The sequence below is a fragment of the Theropithecus gelada genome, chromosome 4 (assembly GCF_003255815.1).
Source record: "Theropithecus gelada isolate Dixy chromosome 4, Tgel_1.0, whole genome shotgun sequence".
NCBI lineage: Eukaryota > Metazoa > Chordata > Mammalia > Primates > Cercopithecidae > Theropithecus > Theropithecus gelada.
The window spans coordinates 44,105,230-44,127,469 of NC_037671.1; the positions used below are offsets into that span (position 1 = coordinate 44,105,230).

A 22,240-nucleotide genomic window follows, 5' to 3' on the forward strand; every position below is an offset into this window, starting at 1 on the left:
CCACCTCATTGGTTCTTCCCTTGTACTTGGATGGAGCTGTAAGCACAGCCAGAGTAGCAAACTCATACAATCATTGACTCTAGAAGCCTTGCCATTAAAGACAAAAATAAACTCTGCTATTGAGTCCATAGGACACATAACACTTCTACAGTTTCCAATTTTATTCATGACATTTTAAGAGACGTCTGAAATTTTTTTTAATTTTTTTTTTTTTGAGACGGAGTCTCGCTCTGTCACCAGGCTGGAGAGCAGTGGCGCGATCTCGGCTCACTGCAACCTCTGCCTCCTGGGTTCAAGCGATTCTCCTGCCTCAGCCTCCCGAGTAGCTGGGACTACAGGCACGTGCCACCACGCCCAGCTAATTTTTGTATTTTTAGTAGAGATGGAGTTTCACCATGTTGGCCAGGATGATCTCAATCTCAATCTCCTGACCTTGTGATCCGCCCGCCTCGGCCTCCCAAAGTGCTGGGATTACAGGCGTGAGCCACCGCGCCCAGCCTGGAAATTCTTTACAGTGTAGCACTGCCCCCCAACCCTGCCCCATAACTCCAAGACTGAGGGGCTGGATCAAAGCTGGCAAGAGCTCTGACTACCATTTAATAACAGCTTCAGTTCCTGGCTGCCAAGGGCATTCCTAACTATTTTTATACTAGCATGGATGTTCATCTCAGAGGCAACCACAGATATGAGAGTTAGGCTAGATTGAGGTAAAAAAAAAATCCTTTTTGAGGGCCTAGGTGCACTCATCTTGGCTGGCTACAGCAGCAAGTAAACATGCCAGCCAACTAACTACAAAGGGTTCCTGGAACGAGACTCTTAACTACTTGCCCTGGGAGAGAAGCAGGCCCATTAAGGTTCAGTTAGGAGACCTTGGGTTTGATTTGGCAGCATCTAGTCAGCTTTTACCTGGTTCTTATTTTCCTCTCTTTAGAATGATTCAATTTAAGATGCAACTGAGACATTTATCTATACCCAATATGTAAATAAATTAAAGGCAAAGGGACAATTCACTCACAATAGCCATTGGCTTATGCAGCAGGGAACTCTTTAATAAAAAATCTCCTTAAATACCAACTTCTTAAGTGTCTAGTGCTGCTGCCTCTGGGTACCTGAGGTGTCTGTAACTGCAGTGGGCACCTTTCACAAATGTGTAGCTCAGTGGAGACTCTGATGTTAGTTTCTTTTATTACTTTGATATATGCGTGCTCAGCTAAGCTCTTATTTCATGAAGTCCTTAATCTGCTTAATAAATCCTTATAATATTTGGTATAAAACTATTTTTTAAAATTAAATTGGAAGATCTTTGAATTTTCCATTAAATGTTTATTAGTAATTATCCCCACTGGACAGCCTGAGGGGTAAAGTAGATGCTCTATTAGTTCTTCTCTCTCTTGTAAGTTCTTTTTCTAGAATAATAAATATAGGATTCAATGAAAGATGAGGCACGATTCATAGTTTCCTTCCCTTTTTACTCTCCTTGGTTTTTTTGAGTTAATGGGCTTTTCTATTGCCACAAAAAGTCATTACTAATCATGCCGACTTAAAAACGTGGATCTTGAGAGTACAGCTTCACATCAGAGCCTCTGGCAGCATGGACAGCGGTGACACTTTAAAACAGTGTCCAGGAGAGGGTGAGCCCAGGCAAAGCTTATACAAAGAAGCCTGCAGTAGACAATATAAACCAAACAGCATAAAAAATGCCATACGCTATCGCTTCCAAATAAAAGCTAAATATTACAGAAATCTCACAGTGTTGGAAAAAGCAAGTTTAATTTAAAATATAGTCATTCCTTCCCTATCAGGGTGAGCCATTTTTTGTCTGAATTTCCTCCATGTCTCAGTGCTGCCTGGCAGGGCCTATGGGAGAGTTCATTTCAAAAAGTCAACAGCAAATGCTACAGATCTGTGCGGGAAATGTGGCTCATCAACATTGCTAAAGCTATAATCCTCATTCTTTAGCCTCGCTTTCCCCACTTCCCACCCCTCCCCGAACTCCCTTCCACATCTACTCCCTTCAAGTGACAACTGTACTTCTACCTGAATTCAAACATTAATACGATATACTCAGTCAAAAGATGAGCATTTATAGTGACAGGCTGAGTGAGGCTCACTGCAGCAACCACAGCAACAAAAGTTAGGGTTTGCATTCACTTTCACCAGCAAATCTAAGTGAAGAACTAAGAATGAAGTGGCACCTGATGGGGACAAGGGTTTTTATCTGGGCAATTTCATTCTGTTTAGAAACTGACCCAATTTAAAAAGGACGATGTATTTTACTAGCACCGGGGGAAAGGACGGGGCACTCTTGTTTTTTTCTCTGATGGACTGAGTATGGGGGGTAAAGCAACAGTAGGGATTATCAGATTTGGGAGGAAACAGGTCAAGGCCATTGGTAATCAACTCTTCAGATATGTACGAGGTGGATTCCTAAGCAGTTAACATACCCTAGAAAACCAAAAGCTCCCAAACCCTGTGACCATGAATGTTCTACCTCTCCAGGAGCAAGAAAGAAGCTGCAGGCTAAGAAGCTGCATGCTGCACTGAAGTGGTAACGGGTGATAGGCATTCAATAAGCCCTGGACCACCAGCTATCTCTGCCCACCCTCAATTGAGTTCTGAGAAAACCTAAGAATCAATTTAAACCAAACCATGTGCTTGCCCTAGACCTGAACCAGGGATCTGCTACAGAACTGGGATAGCCAGGAGTGTCCTTTGGCTCAACATGCAACATGTGCTGGTCTATTGCTTCTTTATATGACCTGCCCCTTCTTTAGAATGAAGGGGTATTCATGCCAGTCTCAGAAGTATGGAATGATTAAATGACAGCAGCAGGTAGGGAGGGTATGACATACGAAAACCATCCCATTTTGCATGGGGAAATTTGTTCCATGCATCTCACTCCACTCTTCAGCAGCTATCCCCAAAAAAGGAAGTTTGTTTTGAACCCTTGAAGGTTACTTCCTTTGTGGGAATAAACCCTTTAGACTTCATCTCCCATCTTGAAGCCAATCCCATCCAGCAAACTGCTAGCCCAGGGCCCCTCCTCACACGGTCTGTCCAGGGCTGCTCACATCTGGAGGGTTCTTCTGGTGCTGCAAGGAGGTCCTGCTTAGCAGGGGAATCACATAATGGAGAGAAAACATGGCTGCTCTCCTGTGTGGATATGATTAATTTACTCCCCCTTTCTTCCACCTAGATCCCTCTATATTCAGAAGCAACTGATGAAAGGATCTTCATAGAAGTTACTTCTTTTGTTTTTAGGAAAGGAGGGAACTCCCAAACTCATTCAAAAGAAAGACTACAAAATTTATGACAGGACACGAATCACCTGGCACCTTCTACTCTAGACCCAGTGAGGCAAACCTAGTAATCTGTTCCTGCAGTAGCCTTATTTCCTATAAGAGGAAAGATGTATGGACACCAATACACAAAAGCCAGTCTTTGATACATGCCTCCCATTCAGGAAAATGTCTGTGGTCTGCCTTCATCATTGTTGCTGGACTGCACCTGAGCTTGGAGATGGGTTTCTGAGATTCTTGCATTGCCCTGCACTGTTCTTTGAGTGTAAAAAAGGATGTAGGCCTGGGTTTTGCACACTTCCTCGACACTGCATACATTCAGCTTTGAGTCATTGCAGTGGACCCAAAAACCTAGGAAACCAAAGGAGAAAAAGAGAGAAAATGACTACCCAATTCATATTTCTAGTCAGCAGGCAAAATCAGGAGATGAAGAAAGGGACAGAGAAGTTCTGAATAGAGCCAACCCTCGATTATTGGTGGGGGAAGGGACAGGTAAATGAAACCGACAGACTTCTGTGTATCCACTGGCTTTAACCCCACCAAACCCCACAGTACCGCTTATCAACTGACTGCAATTTTTTTTTTTTTTTTTTGAGACGGAGTCTTGCTCTGTCGCCCAGGCTGGAGTGCAGTGGCGGGATCTCGGCTCACTGCAAGCTCCACCTCCCGGGTTCACGCCATTCTCCTGCCTCAGCCTCCCGAGTAGCTGGGACTACAGGCGCCCACCACCACACCTGGCTAATTTTTTGTAGTTTTAGTACAGACGGGTTTCACCATGTTAGTCAAGATGGTCTCGATCTCCTGACCTCGTGATCCGCCCACCTCGGCCTCCCAAAGTGCTGGGATTACAGGCGTGAGTCACCACGCCTGGCCGACTGACTGCAATTTTTATCTTTGTTTTCTTCAGGCTTTTTTATTGTCCACTAGAGCCTTCTAGAAAGATAGCTGCAATACTGCAGGCTAAGCAATGGGGAGATGAGGAGGAAGATGAGGAGAAAGGGGAGGAGGAGAGGAGAAATGGAAATAGAGGGGAGTGATAAAGGAAAATTTAGAAGGAACAAAAAAGTATTTATTCACAGGCTCTGGCTGCCCCAAGGGCTGTGCAGTTCAAGAACAGTGAACAGCTGAAAACACATCTGCAGCCCATCAGTCAGTGCAGTAGCTGGAAGACTCCACACTGGAGGATGAGGACCTAAAGCACCTTTGGAGGGGCCCTTGCATCCCCACACTTCCCATGGCGGGGGAAGTAGTAAGAACATAGTAAGTGCTCAGTAAATGTTCTCAGCTTTATAAGCTGCAGCTAGTGAGATTTATACAGTATCTCCTTGAGGTTACACAGGTTCTACTGTTTCTGCATAACCAAGAAGGAAACTGGGGTATGCAGAAGTAGCATTACCACAACAATAGTAATATTATCAATAACCAATATTTTTGATAATACTACAATATCCTCAAACACTGACTGAATAAGCACTATGTGCTAGGCAACTGCTCTTTTTATTTATTTATTTGAGTCAGGATCTCACTCTTGCCCAGGCTAGAATGCAGTGGTGAAATCACAGCTCATTGCAACTTCAAACTCCTGGGCTCGAGCAATTCTCCCACCTCAGCCTCCCAAGTAGCTAGGACCACAGGTGCACACCATTACGCCTGGGTAAGTTTTTACTATGTTGCCCAGGCTAGTCTTGAACCCTTGGCCTCAAGCAATCCTCCCACCTCTGCCTCCCAAAGTGTTGGAATTACAGGCGTGAGCCATTGCACAGGGCCTAGGTCCTGTTCTAAGCACTTTTACATGTCAGTTCCTTTTAATACGTTGTTACTTAGTAATATACCCAAAATTTGAATCCAACTTTCATAATTCTTTTTTTCTTTTTGAGATAAGAGTCTTGCTCTGTCACCCAGGCTGAAGTGCAGTGGCATAATCTTGGCTCACTGCAACCTCTGCCTCCCAGGTTCAAGCGATTCTCCTGCCTCAGCCTCCTGAGTACCTGGGATTACCAGTGCCCGCCACCACTCCCGGCTAATTTTTGTACTGTTTTAATAGAGACAGGGTTTAACCATGTTGGCCAGGCTGGTCTCAAACTCCTGACCCCAGGTGATCCACCCACCTCAGCCTCCCAAAGTGCTGGGATTACATGTGTGAGCCACGGCGCCTGACCCAACTTTCACAATTCTTGCCATTGGATTTTCATGTATGTAATTTCCCTCTAGGTAATCCATGGGATGGAAATAAAAGGAAAACAATAAAATGTGGACAAATAACCCCTTTCCGTGTCCCCCACCCCACAGAGTAAAGCGCACGCACCTCCCTCTGTGTTGTAGCAATAGGCTGTGTAGTGTCCTGAGCCAAACCCTTTCCCGTGATGCATGACCACTGCGGAGAGATCATAGGCAAAGGTCTCTTTGTCAAGAGAGGAGAGCATGTCCCTGCAGCAGTAAGGTTCCATGGTTAATACCTGGTCAAAGACGACATGGACCCCAATCTTCTCTCGATGGTTACGGCCAGACCACCTAGAACATGGATATAAGCTTGTTACTAGTAAAAACCGGCATATACAATTGTAGGTAGAGGTAGGTATTAATAAAACAGGGAACTGAGAAAATTAAACCTTCTGGTTTTGGTCTTCCCATCAATAAAATGGTGGTAATCAATGTTCACATTTATTTATTTATTTATTTATTTATTTTCAGACAGGGTCTCACTCTGTTGCCTAGGCTGCAGTGCAGTGGTGCGATCAATAAAGGCTCACTGCAGCCTCAACCTTCCCAGGCTCAGGTGATCCTCCCACCTCAGCCTCCCGAGTAGGTGGGACTATAGGTGCACACCACCACGCCTGGCTAATTTCTGTATTTTTTGTAGAGACAGGGTTTTACCATGTTGCCCAGGCTGGTCTCGAACTCCTGAGCTCAAGCAGTCTGCCTACCTTGGCGTCCCAAAGTGCTAGGGTTACAGTCATGAGCCACTGCGCCTGGCCCATTTATTTGCTGTGAATGTTCCATGAAGTACTCTAAACCTAGAGATCCCTAAACAAGCAATTCAAGCAACAGTCTTTTTGTAGTTTCCTGCCTGCCCTTCTTTTCCAGATTATTTTATATTTCATCCTGAAGATGAACCTCTACATAAGTCCAAGCCAGGCTAGAAAATCTTTAAGCACAGATACCCAGTGCAGGCTGGATAATTAATTACACAGGCGCATGACAGCAAAAGCCCAGTCCTGCTGGGCTCCCACATTAATTTGCCTTAGTGGATGTGAATGATTTAATCTCCATGGAAAACACAAGGTCTCAAGTGAACAGGCTTCCCCTCCCAACACCATAGAAGACATTTGCCCTCACCAAAGCCTTTGGAGCAGCTATTCCCACAGCTCTCACCCAGCTAGGACTCCCACAGCAAGCTCACCTGAATCTTTTAAGGTGCAGCCGGAGAACCTGAGGTAGTCTGTAGATCATTAACTGCTTTCTAGCTTCACTCAGAACAAGGGGTTTGGGATTGGATTTTCGTCGTTTGCCTATGTGGTTTGGGAAGGTATAAGACATAGGTTGTGAAGAGTTTTTTCTAGCTATGGCAGAGACAGTGACTTGCCATTCAATATGCATTCTCCATATTTCTAAGTACCTGAACTTCAATTTTTTGAGGAGTGCAATGTGACCCTCTTTACTGCATTTCCCGGGTTCACAAGCCTGCATGGTGTGGCCATGGAAGTTCTGGCTAAGATGAAAGGAATGACTGTGTGGGACTCTGCTTATACAAGGCTGACTCACTTGTAAGGTGCATCCCTTTGGCCTTCCCACTATCTGAAACTACTGGAATTCCTCCTGGACCAAAAGGTAACTTTGAAGACAGAAGTCTTGCAACAGGATAGTAAAACAGAAAGACAGAAATAGCTTGGGTCACTGATGACCATGCAGCCACCATGCTGGCCCTGAATGTCCTTCAGACTTGTTTTATGTAACAGAAAAATAATACCTCTCATTTTAAGTCACTATTATTTGGGTCGACTGTTACAAGCAACTCAAATCTTTCCAATTTTTGCCATCAGGAACTTTGCGTATAATGGAATATAATGGAACGTGCAACAGCAAGCACACAGAGTAGAAGCATATGTTAAGGCTCCATGTCTTTACAATGGCTTATAACTTCAATTATGATACCCCACAATATGATTTTAAGAAGCTTTTTGTTTGCACTAGGTAAGCCTAATTCTACTTCCTGCTCACAACTAGTTGTGTGCTAATGGATAAGTTACTCAAAACTCTGAACCTCCGTTTCCTCACCAGTAAAATAGGGAATAATGCATATATTTCAGGCTTAGGAAAAAAAGGATAAGATTACTAAATGATAGAGTATTTAAACACATTTTTCTTTAGCATGATTTGCTTATGGCATATTCAAACATTTAGAAAATAAACTGTTGGTTCTATATTTTTATGCTGTGCCTAGTTTTTGAAACATATTTCCTAGATAAAAGCACATTGCTGGACATACAAGGACAAAGCTGACAGGTGGCTAAATTCATCTACTCCAAAGCAGAACTAGTGATCAGTCTCTAATTTTGTTTCTAAACGTGGGGGAAATGCATTTCTTGAACTGCTGGCCTCAAGCAGTCCTCCCACCTTGGCCTCCCAAAGTGTTGGGATTGTGGGTGTGAGCCCACTGTGCCCAACCTTTAGGAAATGCATTTCTAAATTTCAGCAAATAAACAATGGAAATAGAGTTATCTTAGTTTCTATCAGAAGCCTTTCCTGTAACCATTTACTGATGGCTGTTTTGTTATATTAAACTGGTAAATGGATGAGAGTAGAAAATTAGTGTTCTACGGCAGTCCCTGCTAATTGTCTTGAGCTGTTGATATCATGGGCTCAGTGTCAGAAGAGCTGGGCATCTGATTCCCAGTCCTGTCTGTACTACTCATGAAAGGTAGCAAATCACAGCCAGATGATGTATCACAGAGCTTTCTGTGACAATAGGATGTGGAGGTGTAGCTTCCCATAATAGACTGCATCAGAATGAGTTGTGCCATAGGAGAAGCTTTTACCAGGGTGTGTAGTCACAATATGTGCTGGCATGAACAGAAATGGAATTCAAAGAGGGGCTTGGCCTTATTTTATATTCCTATTCACCATTTTTTTGAAAATTACTGCAGCTCTGGCTAGGAACCCTGGCAGTGACTACCACCCTCAGCAGAGGGAGTATGTGAGCTAAGATGAAGACAATATAGTCAGGCTTTGTTTCCCTAAAATGAAATTCACAAAGAAAAATAAATTACTGATTCAATTGAGATTGATCAGTTCTGTCTCCATTTCATTAAGCTGTCCAGGAAGACAGGTAGAAGACTGACAGTTTTGAAACTTCACAGGCAACAGATCAATGCATCTCATCTCCTCACCATAGGTTTCCTTCTCTGGCATTATTTGCACTTGCCTAGAGAAATCCTGATAAATTGGCACATCTGACAACCAAAGAACAATCCTTTCTTGTAAAGATAAACCAAAGTTATTTCTTGCCTAATCTATCATATCCAAAAATGATGGAGTTAAAGCTGTTAATATTCTTTTGTTCATTACAAGTAAAAGGCTTCAGGAATCACTGGGTTTCTTTGTTTTCTGTTTTTTTTTTTTAATATTACTCTAATGAAACAATTTGATTCACCTGACTCTGTATCTCAAAATGGAACAGGATAGGTGAGTCTACAGTTAGCCAGGTATAAAATTTCAAATTTTCTTTTGAAATGGCAAAATGATATCGAGCATAACTTTGTGGGGTTTTTTTTTTTTTCCTTTTTTTCCTAAAAGAGGTCTTGCTGTGCTACCCAGGCTGGTCTCAAACTCCTGGCTTCAGGCAATCCTCCTGCCTTGGCCTCCCAAAGTGTTGGGATTACAGGTATGAGCCACTGCACCTGGCCTCAAGCCTGACTTTTGATTTTTGTTCTGATTCTTCAAAGAGTGGAACAGGTTTCCCACAATTTAGCTTTTTTTTTTTTTTTGAGACAGCATCTGGCTCTGTCGCCCAGGCTGGAGTGCAATGGCGCCCACCTTAGGGCCTCCCAAAGTGCTGGGATTACAGGCATAAGCCACTGCGCCTGGCCTAACATTTTTTTCTTCAAAACTGGTAATCTAAACTATCATGTGACTGAAAATGGATTTCTAGGTCTCTGTACAATCCATTAACTTTATACTTTTAGTTTCCAAATCTATATATGCCACAACCCCCAAACATAAGCAGCCACATATTTGCTCTGCATTTCGTCTGTCCATACTGGGTTAGCAGAAGCATTAAGTGTTAGTGTGGCAAGACGGAAGGGCCCTGTATAACACGCCTCTGTAACCATATGTAAAGAGTTCCATTTTAAAATTACAGATAACACAGAAATACTTCCTTATGACCCTCTCTGAAATGTGAACTTTTCAGGCATGTGAAGAATAAAAAAAATGCAGAAAATATTTCATGAAGCTGCCACTGAGCAATGTACCTTAAGACTTACTTTCTTGGTTCCACTGTACCAATCTTTAGCATCACTTTTGACAGACATTAAGTCTGCCAGTTCATTACAAAAGCATGCTTTTCTGATATCGCATCCCTCAGAAAGGCTATTCCATCTGGGTTTAGATTAAGTAAGAACTGTTGGACTCTACATTCATTAATTTACGCAGCAGCCCCATAGCACTAATAAGCTAAGTACTAACATTCTCAGAGTCCCCATTTCAGGAGCCACACTTTAAAATCCCTTCCAAGATGACAACTAATGTCAATCAGGAGGTCAATCAACTCCTAGGTCTTTGTTTCATTTTTTGTTATTGTTGTTGTTGTTTTTTGAAACAGAGTCTCACTCTGTTGCCCAGGCTAGAGTGCAATGGCGTGATCTCGGCTCACTACAGCCTCCACTTCCCGGGTTCAACCGATTCTCCTGCCTCAGCTTCCCGAGTAGCTGGGATTACAGGCACCTGCCACCACGCCCAGCTAATTTTTGTATTTTTAGTAGAGACGGGGTTTCACCATGTTGGTCAGGCTGGTCTCAAATTCCTGACCTCAAGTGATCCGCCCGCCTCAGCCTCCCAAAGTTCTGGGATTACAGACACGAGCCACCACGCCCAGCCTTGTTTTGTTTTTTAATACATAATTAAAACAAGTCCATATTTTTTGATTTTTAGAAAAATGAGAGGAAGAGATCTTTAAAAGATTCTTTAGAACCATTCAATATCATTAGTGTTACTTTTGACTAAAGAGGACAAAGCAGCACGTTAAACTGATATTCCAGTTATACTTCCCCACTACGCCCCCTCCTCCACACAGCACTCACTGTTACACTGGTCACAAGCGTAGATTCTTCCTTCCAGGGCCTCTGTCTCTGTGAACTTGGCCAGCATCTCAGTGAGCAAGCACTCTGTCTGATTCAAAGGGACAAACCCCTTTTCTATGCAGTGATAGCGTTCAGGGAATTCCAGGGATAGGTCCCAAAAGGGCTCAATGGTATTAGATTTGTAATTGCATGATATACATGTGACCTAGAATGAAAAGATTGATTTACAGATTATGTAACTTCCATGCTTCCTGCATACAGTTTTACTTGCTTCATAAAAGACACACTTTATCAAAACTAAGTGTATAATTTTCAAAAAATAGTAATATTAAAATAATAAACATAACTTTAAAAGAATTAGAGTATATTACTTCTGATGTACATTTCTAACTATGGGATGCTAGCTGGAATTTAAAAACCATACTGCATAGAGACTACACCAACCCGCCTTTCTCCTCTCCCAAAATATGCTCTAACATTCAACAGTACAGTAGCACAGACTGCAAGTTATTATGCAGTCTCTCAAGGGATCAGTCTGATATAGAGAATTTGCAGGTCCCTGCCTACTTCCCTCACCCTGTAATTCCTCCTCTTGACTTTAGACCTTCCATAGAGCCCAGCACACCTCTCTTTTTGCCTTTGTTACTTGCAGAAGCCCTACACTGAACCCCTCTGTCTGCACAGCCTCAAAATGCTGTGATTAGACCTCCATTCCCACTATAACCTTCCCAGGTGCACCTTTCTTCCTAAGGGGAGGGGAGACAGAAGAAGTGCTAATAAATACTCCCCTTTTACATGCTCAAAAACAAAAACCTAATTAAATTTTCCCTTTCCATACCATTCATCATTCTTTCAAAACCCTAAAAACCAAGACACAAGCACAGTGTAGAGGTTTTACCTGAATCTCTTAAGTTGCCCACCAATCTGCCCCCCCAACACGTTTTTTGTTTTTTGGTTTTTTTTTTTTTTTTTTTGAGACAAAGTCTCCATCTATCACCCAGGCTGGAGTGCAATGGCGCGATCTCGGCTCACTGCAACCTCCGCCTCCTGGGTTCAAGCAATTCTCCTACCTCAGCCTCCCAAGTGGCCGGGATTACAGGCATGCACCACCACGCCCAGCTAATTTTGTATTTTTAGTAGAGACGGGGTTTCACCATGTTGGCCAGGCTGGTCTCTAACTCCTGACCTCAGGTGATCCACCTCCCTTAGCCTCCTGAAGTGCTGGGATTACAGGCGTGAGCCACTGCGCCCGTCTTTTTTTTTTTTTTTTTAAACTATAAAAATACTCTTTCTGCATATTCTCATAAGGCCTTATCTCAGAATCTTTGCTTAGGTTACATGGCTAAAGATCCAGGAAATGTAATGGGGAACAGGAAGGAGGCTTGCATTGGTCTTTAGCATGCTCCTAGCTATCTTCCTTCCTTGTATGTAAAGAAGGGAGACAGCTCTTTCAAACTATTATGGAACCAGAGTTACAGGCAAAATCTGTTCCCTAAAATTGATCAAAGGATGGCACACCAACAATGAGTACTTAATTATAACAATGAGAATATTATATTACCCATATCTTCAATAACAGTTAAAGATATTCACTGAAAATTAAGCAATGTGGCAAGTTAAACTAAAAATCTGGCCGGAAAGACACTAGGCAAGTTTCCCCAAAAGGCCATCATAATGTACAGTAGAATAAAAGGTACAATGGCCACCCTCAAAAATGCATAATCACAGCAAATGTTGGCTACTCTTATTAGCCCAATAACCAGGGGAAGGCACTCACAGGAAGCCCAAACTAACATACAAGCCTCTCATTGTCATGGTAGGCACACACATACCTGACTGAGCAGCTGCCCATGAAATATGGTATTCACCACCTTTAACACCTGTTTGGTGAGCTTCCTCTGGGAGAAAGGGATGAGGATCCGGCGTGTGGTGCCCTCAGACTCGAGTTCCTGCTGCACCTTGTGCAGCAGCTCACAGAGAAATTCCTGCGCGTCCTGTTGGTCGTAGCCGCGGAAGGCAGGGATTAGGCTCCACACTGAGTGGAGCATGGCGAAGGGCGACACTAGGGCCCACTTCCCGGACCACATGACTCGGAAGAGGGTGTGCAGTTCACGGCAGAGGGAAATGTGCTTTGAGCTTGGCTCCTTGTTCTGGATGAGCTCCAGGCTCCGACTAATGGAGGCCCCGCCGTTCCAGCAGAAGCCCTCCCGCTCGCATGCCTCGGCCCTGTCACTCCTCAAGGACAGCTCTGTGGCTGAGCTGTTGGTTGGCTTGCCAGAAAGCTGAGTCTTCCCGTTGGTGGCTTTGGGAAACAGATGTTCCGTTTTGGAAGGGTCAAGGTTGAGGAAACATTCTCGGAACTTCTGGAGGTGGCTGAGCACCTGGAGGATGGAGTTCATGTAGCAGGTGTTGCCCAGGTTGCGCAGGCCCGTGACGCCCGGGGCCACGGCAGGCTGGCGACGCAGCTTGAGCGTGGCGGCGGGCGCTCTGCGTGAGGTAGGGAGGGTGGTGGGGCGCGAGGCGGCCGGGCCCGCGTCGCTAGGCGTGTGCAGGAGCAGCCGTGCACTCTTACGCGGAGGGGCGCTGGCCAGCTCCTCCAGCAGCCGCCGTTTCACCTCGCGCCGCCGCCTCCGCGCTTCCTCCTTCTTGCGCTCCAGCGCCTCCTCCTGCCGCCGCTGCTCCAGCTTCGCCTGGCCCCGGGAGCTCTTCTCGAACCACAGCCGCAGCGTCCTGGCCAGCAGGCGCTGGCGCCGGTACCACAGAGCGGTAAGCATCTGCGGCTGTCCCTGAGGAGCGCGCTGCGGCGGGACCACGTCCTCACCCGAAGCCGTGGACCGCAGCGTCCGCCCGCGTCTCACCAGCGTGTCCTGCTTCTGGCCCCGGACCGCCAGGAGGGAGCTTCTTAGCAGCTTCAGGTCGCCCTCTGGGTTATCATTGAGCACGTAGTCCTTGCACAGGTAACAGAACACGTAGAGATCCCGGACTTCCATGGCTAGCGGGTGTCCAGTCTCTTCAAAGTGTTTCAGGGCGTGGTCCTCAATGTAGCGGCCGCAGGCCACGTGGGAGCACTTGAGGCAGGCCCACACCGACTCGGTGGTGGCGCACTCTAAGCAGCACCACTTCTGAGGGTTCAGGATGGAGTGGTCCTGGGCGAGCCGTAACCGCCCTACATGTTTGCATCTATCCATGTCTTATAGAAGTCGCCACTCTCTCAGCCTGTCACGACAGTCCCCCAAAAAGAAAAAGAAAACTCTTTTAGAAAAATGTTTTCCTAAAAAAAAAGAAAAGAAAAGAAAAGAAAAAGACTTGCAATCGGTATTTCAACTCTAGATTCATTCATTTTCAATTCCAAATTGGTTCCTTTGAAAGTTAAAAACGGTGGCTCAAGCCTGTAATCCCAGCACTTTGGGAGGCCGAGACGGGCGGATCACGAGGTCGGGAGATCGAGACCATCCTGGCTAACACAGTGAAACCCCGTCTCTACTAAAAAATACAAAAAAAAACTAGCCGGGCGATGTGGCGGGCGCCTGTAGTCCCAGCTACTCGGGAGGCTGAGGCAGGAGAATGGTGTGAACCCGGGAGGCGGAGCTTGCAGTGAGCTGAGATCCGGCCACTGCACTCCAGCCTGGGCGACAGAGCGAGACTCCGTCTCAAAAAAAAAAAAAAAAAAGAAAGTTAAAAAAAGGCACATTTGGTATAAAAGCAGAGAATTACAGGACAGTTAAATTACTTAAAAAGGAAGAATCTTACGGAAGGGTTAGCACAAATTTGAAACTTTATGGTGTTTCACATACCAGTGGGAGAGATGAAGAGCCTCAAATAAAAATGTCAATTTTAGGTCGATTGCAATATTTTTCAAAGCAGAGATAACAGGATATAAGATAAAAATAAGAAAAAGAAAGTCCTCACCAGTATAAAGTATAATTTTTATGAGACATGACTAAGGAACATTGTATATGTGGTTTTTTTGTTTTGAGACGGAGTCACTCTGTTGCCCAGGCTGGAGTGCAGTGGCTGGATCTCAGCTCACTGCAACCTCTGCCTCCCGGGCTCAAGCGATTCTCTGGCCTCAGCCTCCCGAGTATCTGGGATTACTGATGCTGCCCCACCACACCCGGCTAATTTTTGTATTTTTAGTAGAGATGGGGTTTCAATATGTTGGCCAGGTTGGTCTTGAACTCCTGACCTCAGGTGATCCGCCCACCTCAGCCTTCCAAAGTGCTGGGAGTACAGGCATGAGCCACCGCGCACGGCCGTATATGTGTTTTTTAATGTTTTTTATTTTTTATGCATTTTTTTTTTTTGAGGTCGAACCTCGTTCTGTTGCCTAGGTTGGAGTGCAGTGGCGCAATCTCAGCTCACTGCAACTTCCGTCTCCCTGGTTCAAGCGATTCTCCTGCCTCAGCCTCCCAGGAAGCTGGGGTTACAGGCGCATGCCACCACACCCGGCCAATCTTTTTGTATTTTTAGTAGAGACGAGGTTTAACCATGTTGGCCACGATGGTCTTGAACGAACTACTGACTTCAAGTGATCTGCTCGCCTTGGCCTCTCAAAGTGCTGGGAATACAGGCATGAGCCACTGCGCCCGGCCTGTTTTTTTAGAGACACATCTCACTATGTTGCACAAGCTGGTCTTGAGCTGACCTCAAGTGATCCTCCCATCTCAGCCTCCAAAAGTGCTGGGATTACAGGTGTAAGCCACTGCACCCAGCCAACATCTGTCTTTTTGAAAAGAACATCTGCATCTTGCAGTAAGGGTGGGAAAACTTTTACCTTCTTTACTGAAAGGATAGGTAAGTAAAGAATTGGACAAATATGACTTAGGACAAGAGGTGAAGTGGCTACTGGTATTATAATATTTAACCAAACTACCGAAACAAAAGAAAAAAAAGCAACAAATCTTCCAGCTGATATATATGAAAATGCTTTTTAAAACAGTAGTAACATCCTAAGCATGTTTTCTTTTTTTTTTCCTTCCCATAATACTTCTTCAATATTGTTCATCAGAGAAGCCTTATGGGCAATTTCTCCAAGGGAAAGAAGCTAAACAACTATTTATTTATTTATTTATTTTGAGATGGAGTCTTGCTCTGTCACAAGGGAAAGAAGCTAAACAACTATTTATTTATTTATTTATTTATTTATTTTGAGATGGAGTCTTGCTCTGTCACCAGGCTGGAGTGCAGTGTTGTGATCTCAGCTCACTGCAACCTCCACCTGCCGGGTTCAAGCGATTCTCCTGCCTCAGCTTCCCGAGTAGCTGGGACTACAGGTGCGCGCCACCATGCCCAGCTAATTTTTTTGTATTTTTAGTAGAGATGGGGTTTCACCATGTTGGCCAGGATGATCTCAATCTCTTGACCTTGTGATCCGCCTGCCTCAGCCTCCCAAAGTGCTGAGATTACAGGCGTGAGCCACCGCGCTAGGCTGCTATACAACTATTTTAAAAGAAAATTTTTTGTATCTTTGGAACTTTGAAAGGCGTTTTCCCCTCAATACCAGAACTTAAAATTCCCTAGGCTGGGCACCGTGGCTTGCACACTTTGGGAGGCCGAGGTGGAAGGATTGCTTGAGGTCAGGAGTTCAAGACCAGCCTGGCCAACATAGACCTGTCTCTATCTATCTTATCTATCTATCTATCTCTATCTGCTTGTATATTTATATATTTTGAGACAGGGTCTCACTCTGTCACCCAGCCTGGAGTGCAGTGGTGTGATCTTGGCTCACTGCAGCCTCCACCTCCTGGGCTCAAGTGATCCTCCCACCTCAGCCTCTAGAGTAGATGAGATCATAGGTGCATGCCACTATGCCCAGCTAATTTTGTTTATTTTTTGTAGAGATGGGGGTCTCACTGTGTTGCCCAGACTGGTCTTAAACTTCTGGGCACAGTGATCCTCCTGCCTTGGCCTCCCAAAGTGTTGGGATTATAGGTGTGAGCCACCACACCTGGCCTAGTCTCTTTAAAAAAAAAAAAAAAGGCCAGGCGTGGTGGCTCACACCTGTAATCCCAACACTTTGGGAGGCCGAGGTGGGTGGATCACCTGAGGTCAGGAGCTCGAGACCAGCCTGACCTACGTGGTGAAACCCCATCGCTACTAAAAAAAATACAAAAATTAGCCAGACGTGGTGGCAGGCACCTGTAATTCCAGCTACTCAGGAGGCTGAGGCAGGAGAATCGATAGAACCTGGGAGGTGGAGCGTGCAGTGAGCCAAGATCACGCCATTGCATTTCAGCCTGGGGGACAGAGCGAGAATCTGTCTCAAAAAGAAAATAATAAAATAGGCCGGGTGCGGGGGCGCACACCTGTAATCCCAGCACTTTGGGAGGCCGAGGCAGGCGGATCACAAGGTCAGGAGATCGAGACAATCCTGGCTAACGTGGTGAAACCCCAGCTCTACTAAAAATACAAAAAATTAGCCGGGCGTGGTGGCAGGCGCCTGTAGTCTCACCTACTCAGGAGGCTGAGGCAGGAGGATGGCATGAACCCGGAGGGTGGAACTTGCAGTGAGCCTAGATTGGGCCACTGCACTCCAGCCTGGTGACAGAGCAAGACTCCGTCTCAAAAAATAAATAAATAAATAAAAATAAAAACATAAAGAAAATAATAAAATAGGCCTGGTGCAGTGGCTTACACCTGTAATCCCAACACTTTGGGAGACCAAGGCAGGCAGATCACCTGAGGTCGGGAGTTCAAGACCAGCATAGCCAACATGGTGAAACCCCATCTCTACTAAAAAAACACAAAAAATTAGCTGGGTGTGGTGGCAGGTGCCTGTAATCCCAGCTACTGGGGAGGCTGCAGCAGCAGAATTGCTTGAACCCGGAGGTGGAAGTTGCAGTGAGCTGAGATTGCGCCATTGCACTCCAGCCTGGGGGACAAGAGCGAGACTTTGTCTCCAAAAAATAATAAATAAATAAATAAATAAATAAATAAATAAATAAGAAAGAAATAATTCAATTCCCTAAAGGGAGTTCCTCTCTCTCTTTTTTTTTTTTTTTTTTTTGAGACAGAGTCTTGCTCTGTTACCCAGGCTGGAGTGCAGTGGCACGATCTCGGCTCACTGCAACCTCCACCTCCCAGGTTCAAGCAATCCTCCTGCCTCAGCCTCCCTAGTAGCTGGGATTACAGGCAAGTGCCACCACGCCCAGCTAATTTTTGTATTTTTAGTAGAGACAGGGTTTCACTATGTTGGTCAGGCTGGTCTTGAACTCCTGACCTCAGGTGATCCACCTGCCTCGGCCTCCCAAAGTGCTGGGATTACAGGCATGAGCCACCGTGCCCGGCCGGTAATTCCTCTCTCAAGGTGAATTTTTTTCACCTCCATTTATTCTCTACTTTTCATTTCTGTGAGCAAATGCAGTTTCATGATTATGAGGTCAACCCAGAGAAGTTCTAAATCCAATGTACTGTGAGTAGCCCCTTTAATTTTCCAGATGCCGTTTTTGGCCTAGTCCTATTTATGTGTGCCGAAATCCACAAATAAATAAATATACTGCAGGACCAAATTAGAGATTCTAACCATTTTTATTGCCTGTTCCAGATGGCAGAGGCATGTCTTTATATAAGAAACCCTCAAATCATACAAAGGGAAGCGACCTGGACTACCCTCAATCAAGCCAGATCATGATTTTCTTACCGCTAAGCACCCTTTAAGTCATTTTTCTGGATGTTTACCCACTTTATAACAAGATATACAGTAGTCTCCCCTTGTACATGGTTTCACTTACTGAGGTTTCGGTCACCTGTGGTACAGTACACTAAGATACTCTGAGAGACTACATTCACATAATTTTTATCACAGTATATTATTGTAATTGTTCTACTGTATTATGTTATTGTTAATCTACTACTGTGCCTTATTTATAAACTAAACTTTATCATAGGTATGTATGTATAGGAAAAAAACACAGTATATATAGTGTTCAGTACTATCTGTGGTTTCAAGCATCCAGTGGGGGTCTTGAAACATATCCCCTAAGGATAAGGGGGAAATACTGTAATCTTCAGAGGGGAGATTATGTATATTTCTGTTTTTACTCCCTTATAATGCCAAGACTTGTGGGTGCTCAACTGTTAGTAGTCAAAAGTATTCTGTCAGAATTACCCTCTCACACAGTCTGGAATAGTACTGAAAAAACCATTTTTGTTGACTTTTCTTAGTGCACAGCCAAATCAAAACACACATACATTAAAAGATGGAATAGTAAATAAATGAATTTTCTTTTTGCTACTTAATACCAACTGAGGGTGCAAATTGGGTACACATTGATGCTTACAACTAATTCCTGGGACACAAAAGAAAGTAATGAAGGAATAAAGGGGAGGGAAAAATATCAAGATGTAGGCAATTCCCAAGTTTCTCACTAATTCAATATTCTTTCAAAATGTAGTCCCTGAACTACCTACCAACATCCGAATTCCCCAGGCTACTTGTTATATATACAGATTTCCTGGCTACTACTCCAGTCCTTGTGAATCTGAATCTGGAGAGGCTTCTAAAATCTCAATGATTCTTTTTTTTTCTTTTTTTTTTTTTTCAGATGGAGTTTCGCTCTTGTTGCCCAGGCTGGAGTTCAATGGTGGTGTAATCTAGGCTCATCACAACCTCCGCCTCCCGGGTTCAAGCGATTCTCCTGCCTCAGCCTCACAAGTAGCTGGGATTATAGGCATGCACCACCACACCCGGCTAATTTTGTATTTTTAGTAGAGACGGGGTTTCCCCATGTTGGTCAGGCTGGTCTTGAACTCCCAACCTCAGGTCATCCACCCACCTCGGCCTCCCAAAGTGCTGGGATGACAGGCATGAGCCACTGCACCCAGCCAGATGATTTTTTTGCACATTAAAACCTTAGTACATTAATCCAGTAAATTGTATAGGGATGAAAGACTCTTCATAGAAATCAAAGAAATAATTTTATTTCTCAAATTCTTCCACTTAGACTAATACTGTCCAACAGAACTTTCTGCAATGATATATTCTCTATATATCAATGAGAGGGATATCAATATTTTCTATCTGTATATATTCTCTATATTCTCTATGTATCATCAATCAATATATATCATTGATATATTGAGAATATAGAGAATATATACAGAGAATTCATTATTACAAATTATTATTGATAATATTCTCTATCTGAATATATTACAGTGCTGTCCAGTACTGTAGTAACTAGTCACATGTGACTACTGAGCACTTGAAATGTGCTAGTGAGACTGAAGGACTGCACTTTTTTTTTTTTTTTTTTTTTTTTTTTTTTTTTTTTTGAGACGGAGTCTCGCTCTGTCGCCCGGGCTGGAGTGCAGTGGCCAGATCTCAGCTCACTGCAAGCTCCGCCTCCCGGGTTCATGCCACTCTCCGGCCTCAGCCTCCTGAGTAGCTGGGACTACAGACGCCCGCCACCTCGCCCGGCTAGTTTTTTGTATTTCTTAATAGAGACGGGGTTTCACCATGTTAGCCAGGATGGTCTCGATCTCCTGACCTCGTGATCCGCCCGTCTCGGCCTCCCAAAGTGCTGGGATTACAGGCTTGAGCCACCGCGCCCGGCCTGCACTTTTAATTAATTTTAATTTAAAGTCACATGTAGCTAGTGATTACAGTATTATATTAAGACAGCACAGACTTAAACACACCAGGACACTATCTTTAGCTTGCTCTGCTTTTCCTTTTGTTTCCTTTCCATTGAAAGATTTGGTACTAGCTAAATCACATCTGAATAGCCTCCTCTTATAACTCAAAACCTGATGCCTGGCAAATCCCCATTTTAGCCTTGATGTGTCTTCAGGAATTTAATTACTACCAAGATCTTATCATATGAAATACAGCAGAGCTTCAAATCCTACAAGGAGAGAATTATTTCTGTAAATAGGAATATAGCAAAACCACACCCAGAACACTGATGCCTTGCAAAATCAACTCCTCTGCTAAAAAAAATATGCTGGAACAACCAAAAGCCAAAAGAGAAGAACACTAAAAAACCATTCCACATCCTCTCCATGGAGAGCTGTCAAATGAAAAGGGCACTCTGGAAATTCTTTCTTCTGATTTCATTTTCTGATCTATAAATCTGCTGATCACGCACATCCTCTCCTGCACAGCCCTTTTCCCATTACATATCTGTCGTGGCAACTCACTAACCTGCCATATGGGCAGAGTAAATCCATTCAGGAAAACAGAGGGCTACTTTGCACCTCACCATACTGATTTAAGCTAGGCAGACCAGCTTCTCTAGAGGAAAAACATGTATGATCATGAAATGGAAATCTCCCAAGACTGACACAAAAGATAAAAGCCACCTTAACCAATAAACAAAATAGAGAATAAAGAGAATACCACATCAGGTATACTCAGGTCAAGAAAGAAAATGTGTTTAACTCACCTCTCACACATACTCTGACCACTTTATTTCAGAATAGGGCCTAACACTCATTGGCAAAAAGAGGAATTCTATTTCATATTTTTCTGATGTGTACAGGTTTCCCTTCATATTCTCAAAGGCCATCCTTTTAACATTTCCACTTAAAATATACATCATCCAGTGTGACAGGCACCTAGTACCCCAAACTGATAAACTTACAGTGTAATTGGGAAAGAACATGATGTGTCTGAATACTTCTACATCAGCAAGTTTTAAATAGATCAGCAGCTTTAAATAAATGTCCTGCACACCCTTGGTCGATCTGCATATGAGGAAAGTAAACCTGACAAAATATCAGCTTTTGCCTTTTTAATTACCATAGTTTTATTTTAAAAATCTGAATCAACTGGAGCTAAGAACCATAGTATTTAAAAGCATTCTGTAGATAAATATCACTAAGTATTAAATGAAAAGATAATTACATCTTTTCAACATTTACCTTTTGTTCTGATGAAAAAATTCTAGATTTATATCATGTTTTAAAAAATTCTCCATATGAGAGATGACAACATTAGGATTCTAAATCTTTCAAAAAAATCTATAGCTTGAAAATATGATGCCTTTTAATTGGAGTATTTCCATTATTCTCAAATAGCAAATTTCTCAGCAGGTCTTAACTATGTAACTACATCACCAGAAATAAAATTTTCTGGGGGTTGAAGGAGAATCAACAAAAACAAAATAGGGGGAGAAAAAAAGGGTAAATCTACTTTAGAGAAAATTCCATTTCTTCTCTCTCTCATCATATTGATTTCTCCTCAGTTGTTAACTAAGGACCGCTGAATAATCGTGCTTGGTTTGGTGAGACCAAGTGGCATAAATTCCAGCTTCAGAGAGAGTAGACACTATGGTAACATGCTGACAGCCTTCATTTACATAAAAGAATACTAATTACGTGGTATCATCAACATCTGTGATTCTGCTCACTGCCATATGCGACAGCACTGGGTATTTTAACCCTTTAACTCACTAAGTGTACCTAGAATTACCTCTACCACAAAACCTGCATAGACTGCTTAAAGAGACACAGCGAATACATATTTGCAAATAATAAATGTTAAAAATGAATTTCACTTTCTGCTAACATTTCCAGGAAGTATGGGAAAACATAATCTAATATCAATATAATTAAGAAAAAGATTTAAAAATCAAGATAGAAATCAAAACAAAAAAGGGGGGCAGAGACTGAGAAGGGTAGGGTTAGAGAAACTGTTCAGAA

General features: G+C 43.6%; 1 protein-coding gene across 1 annotated transcript in view; it reads right to left on the minus strand.

The window, feature by feature from the left end:
- Window positions 1-1,308: 1,308 nt before the first annotated feature.
- USP49 (ubiquitin specific peptidase 49) overlaps window positions 1,309-22,240 on the minus strand; it is a 104,153-nt gene continuing 83,221 nt past the window's right edge. The window contains exons 4-9 of the mRNA XM_025382212.1: window positions 12,430-13,813; window positions 10,598-10,802; window positions 6,700-6,808; window positions 5,605-5,810; window positions 3,453-3,650; window positions 1,309-3,153 (exon numbers count right to left, since the gene is read on the minus strand). Of these exons, the coding sequence (XP_025237997.1) occupies window positions 3,460-3,650; window positions 5,605-5,810; window positions 6,700-6,808; window positions 10,598-10,802; window positions 12,430-13,785 (2,067 nt within the window). The 5' untranslated portion in view covers window positions 13,786-13,813 and the 3' untranslated portion in view covers window positions 1,309-3,153; window positions 3,453-3,459. The remainder of the gene's footprint in view (window positions 3,154-3,452; window positions 3,651-5,604; window positions 5,811-6,699; window positions 6,809-10,597; window positions 10,803-12,429; window positions 13,814-22,240) is intronic.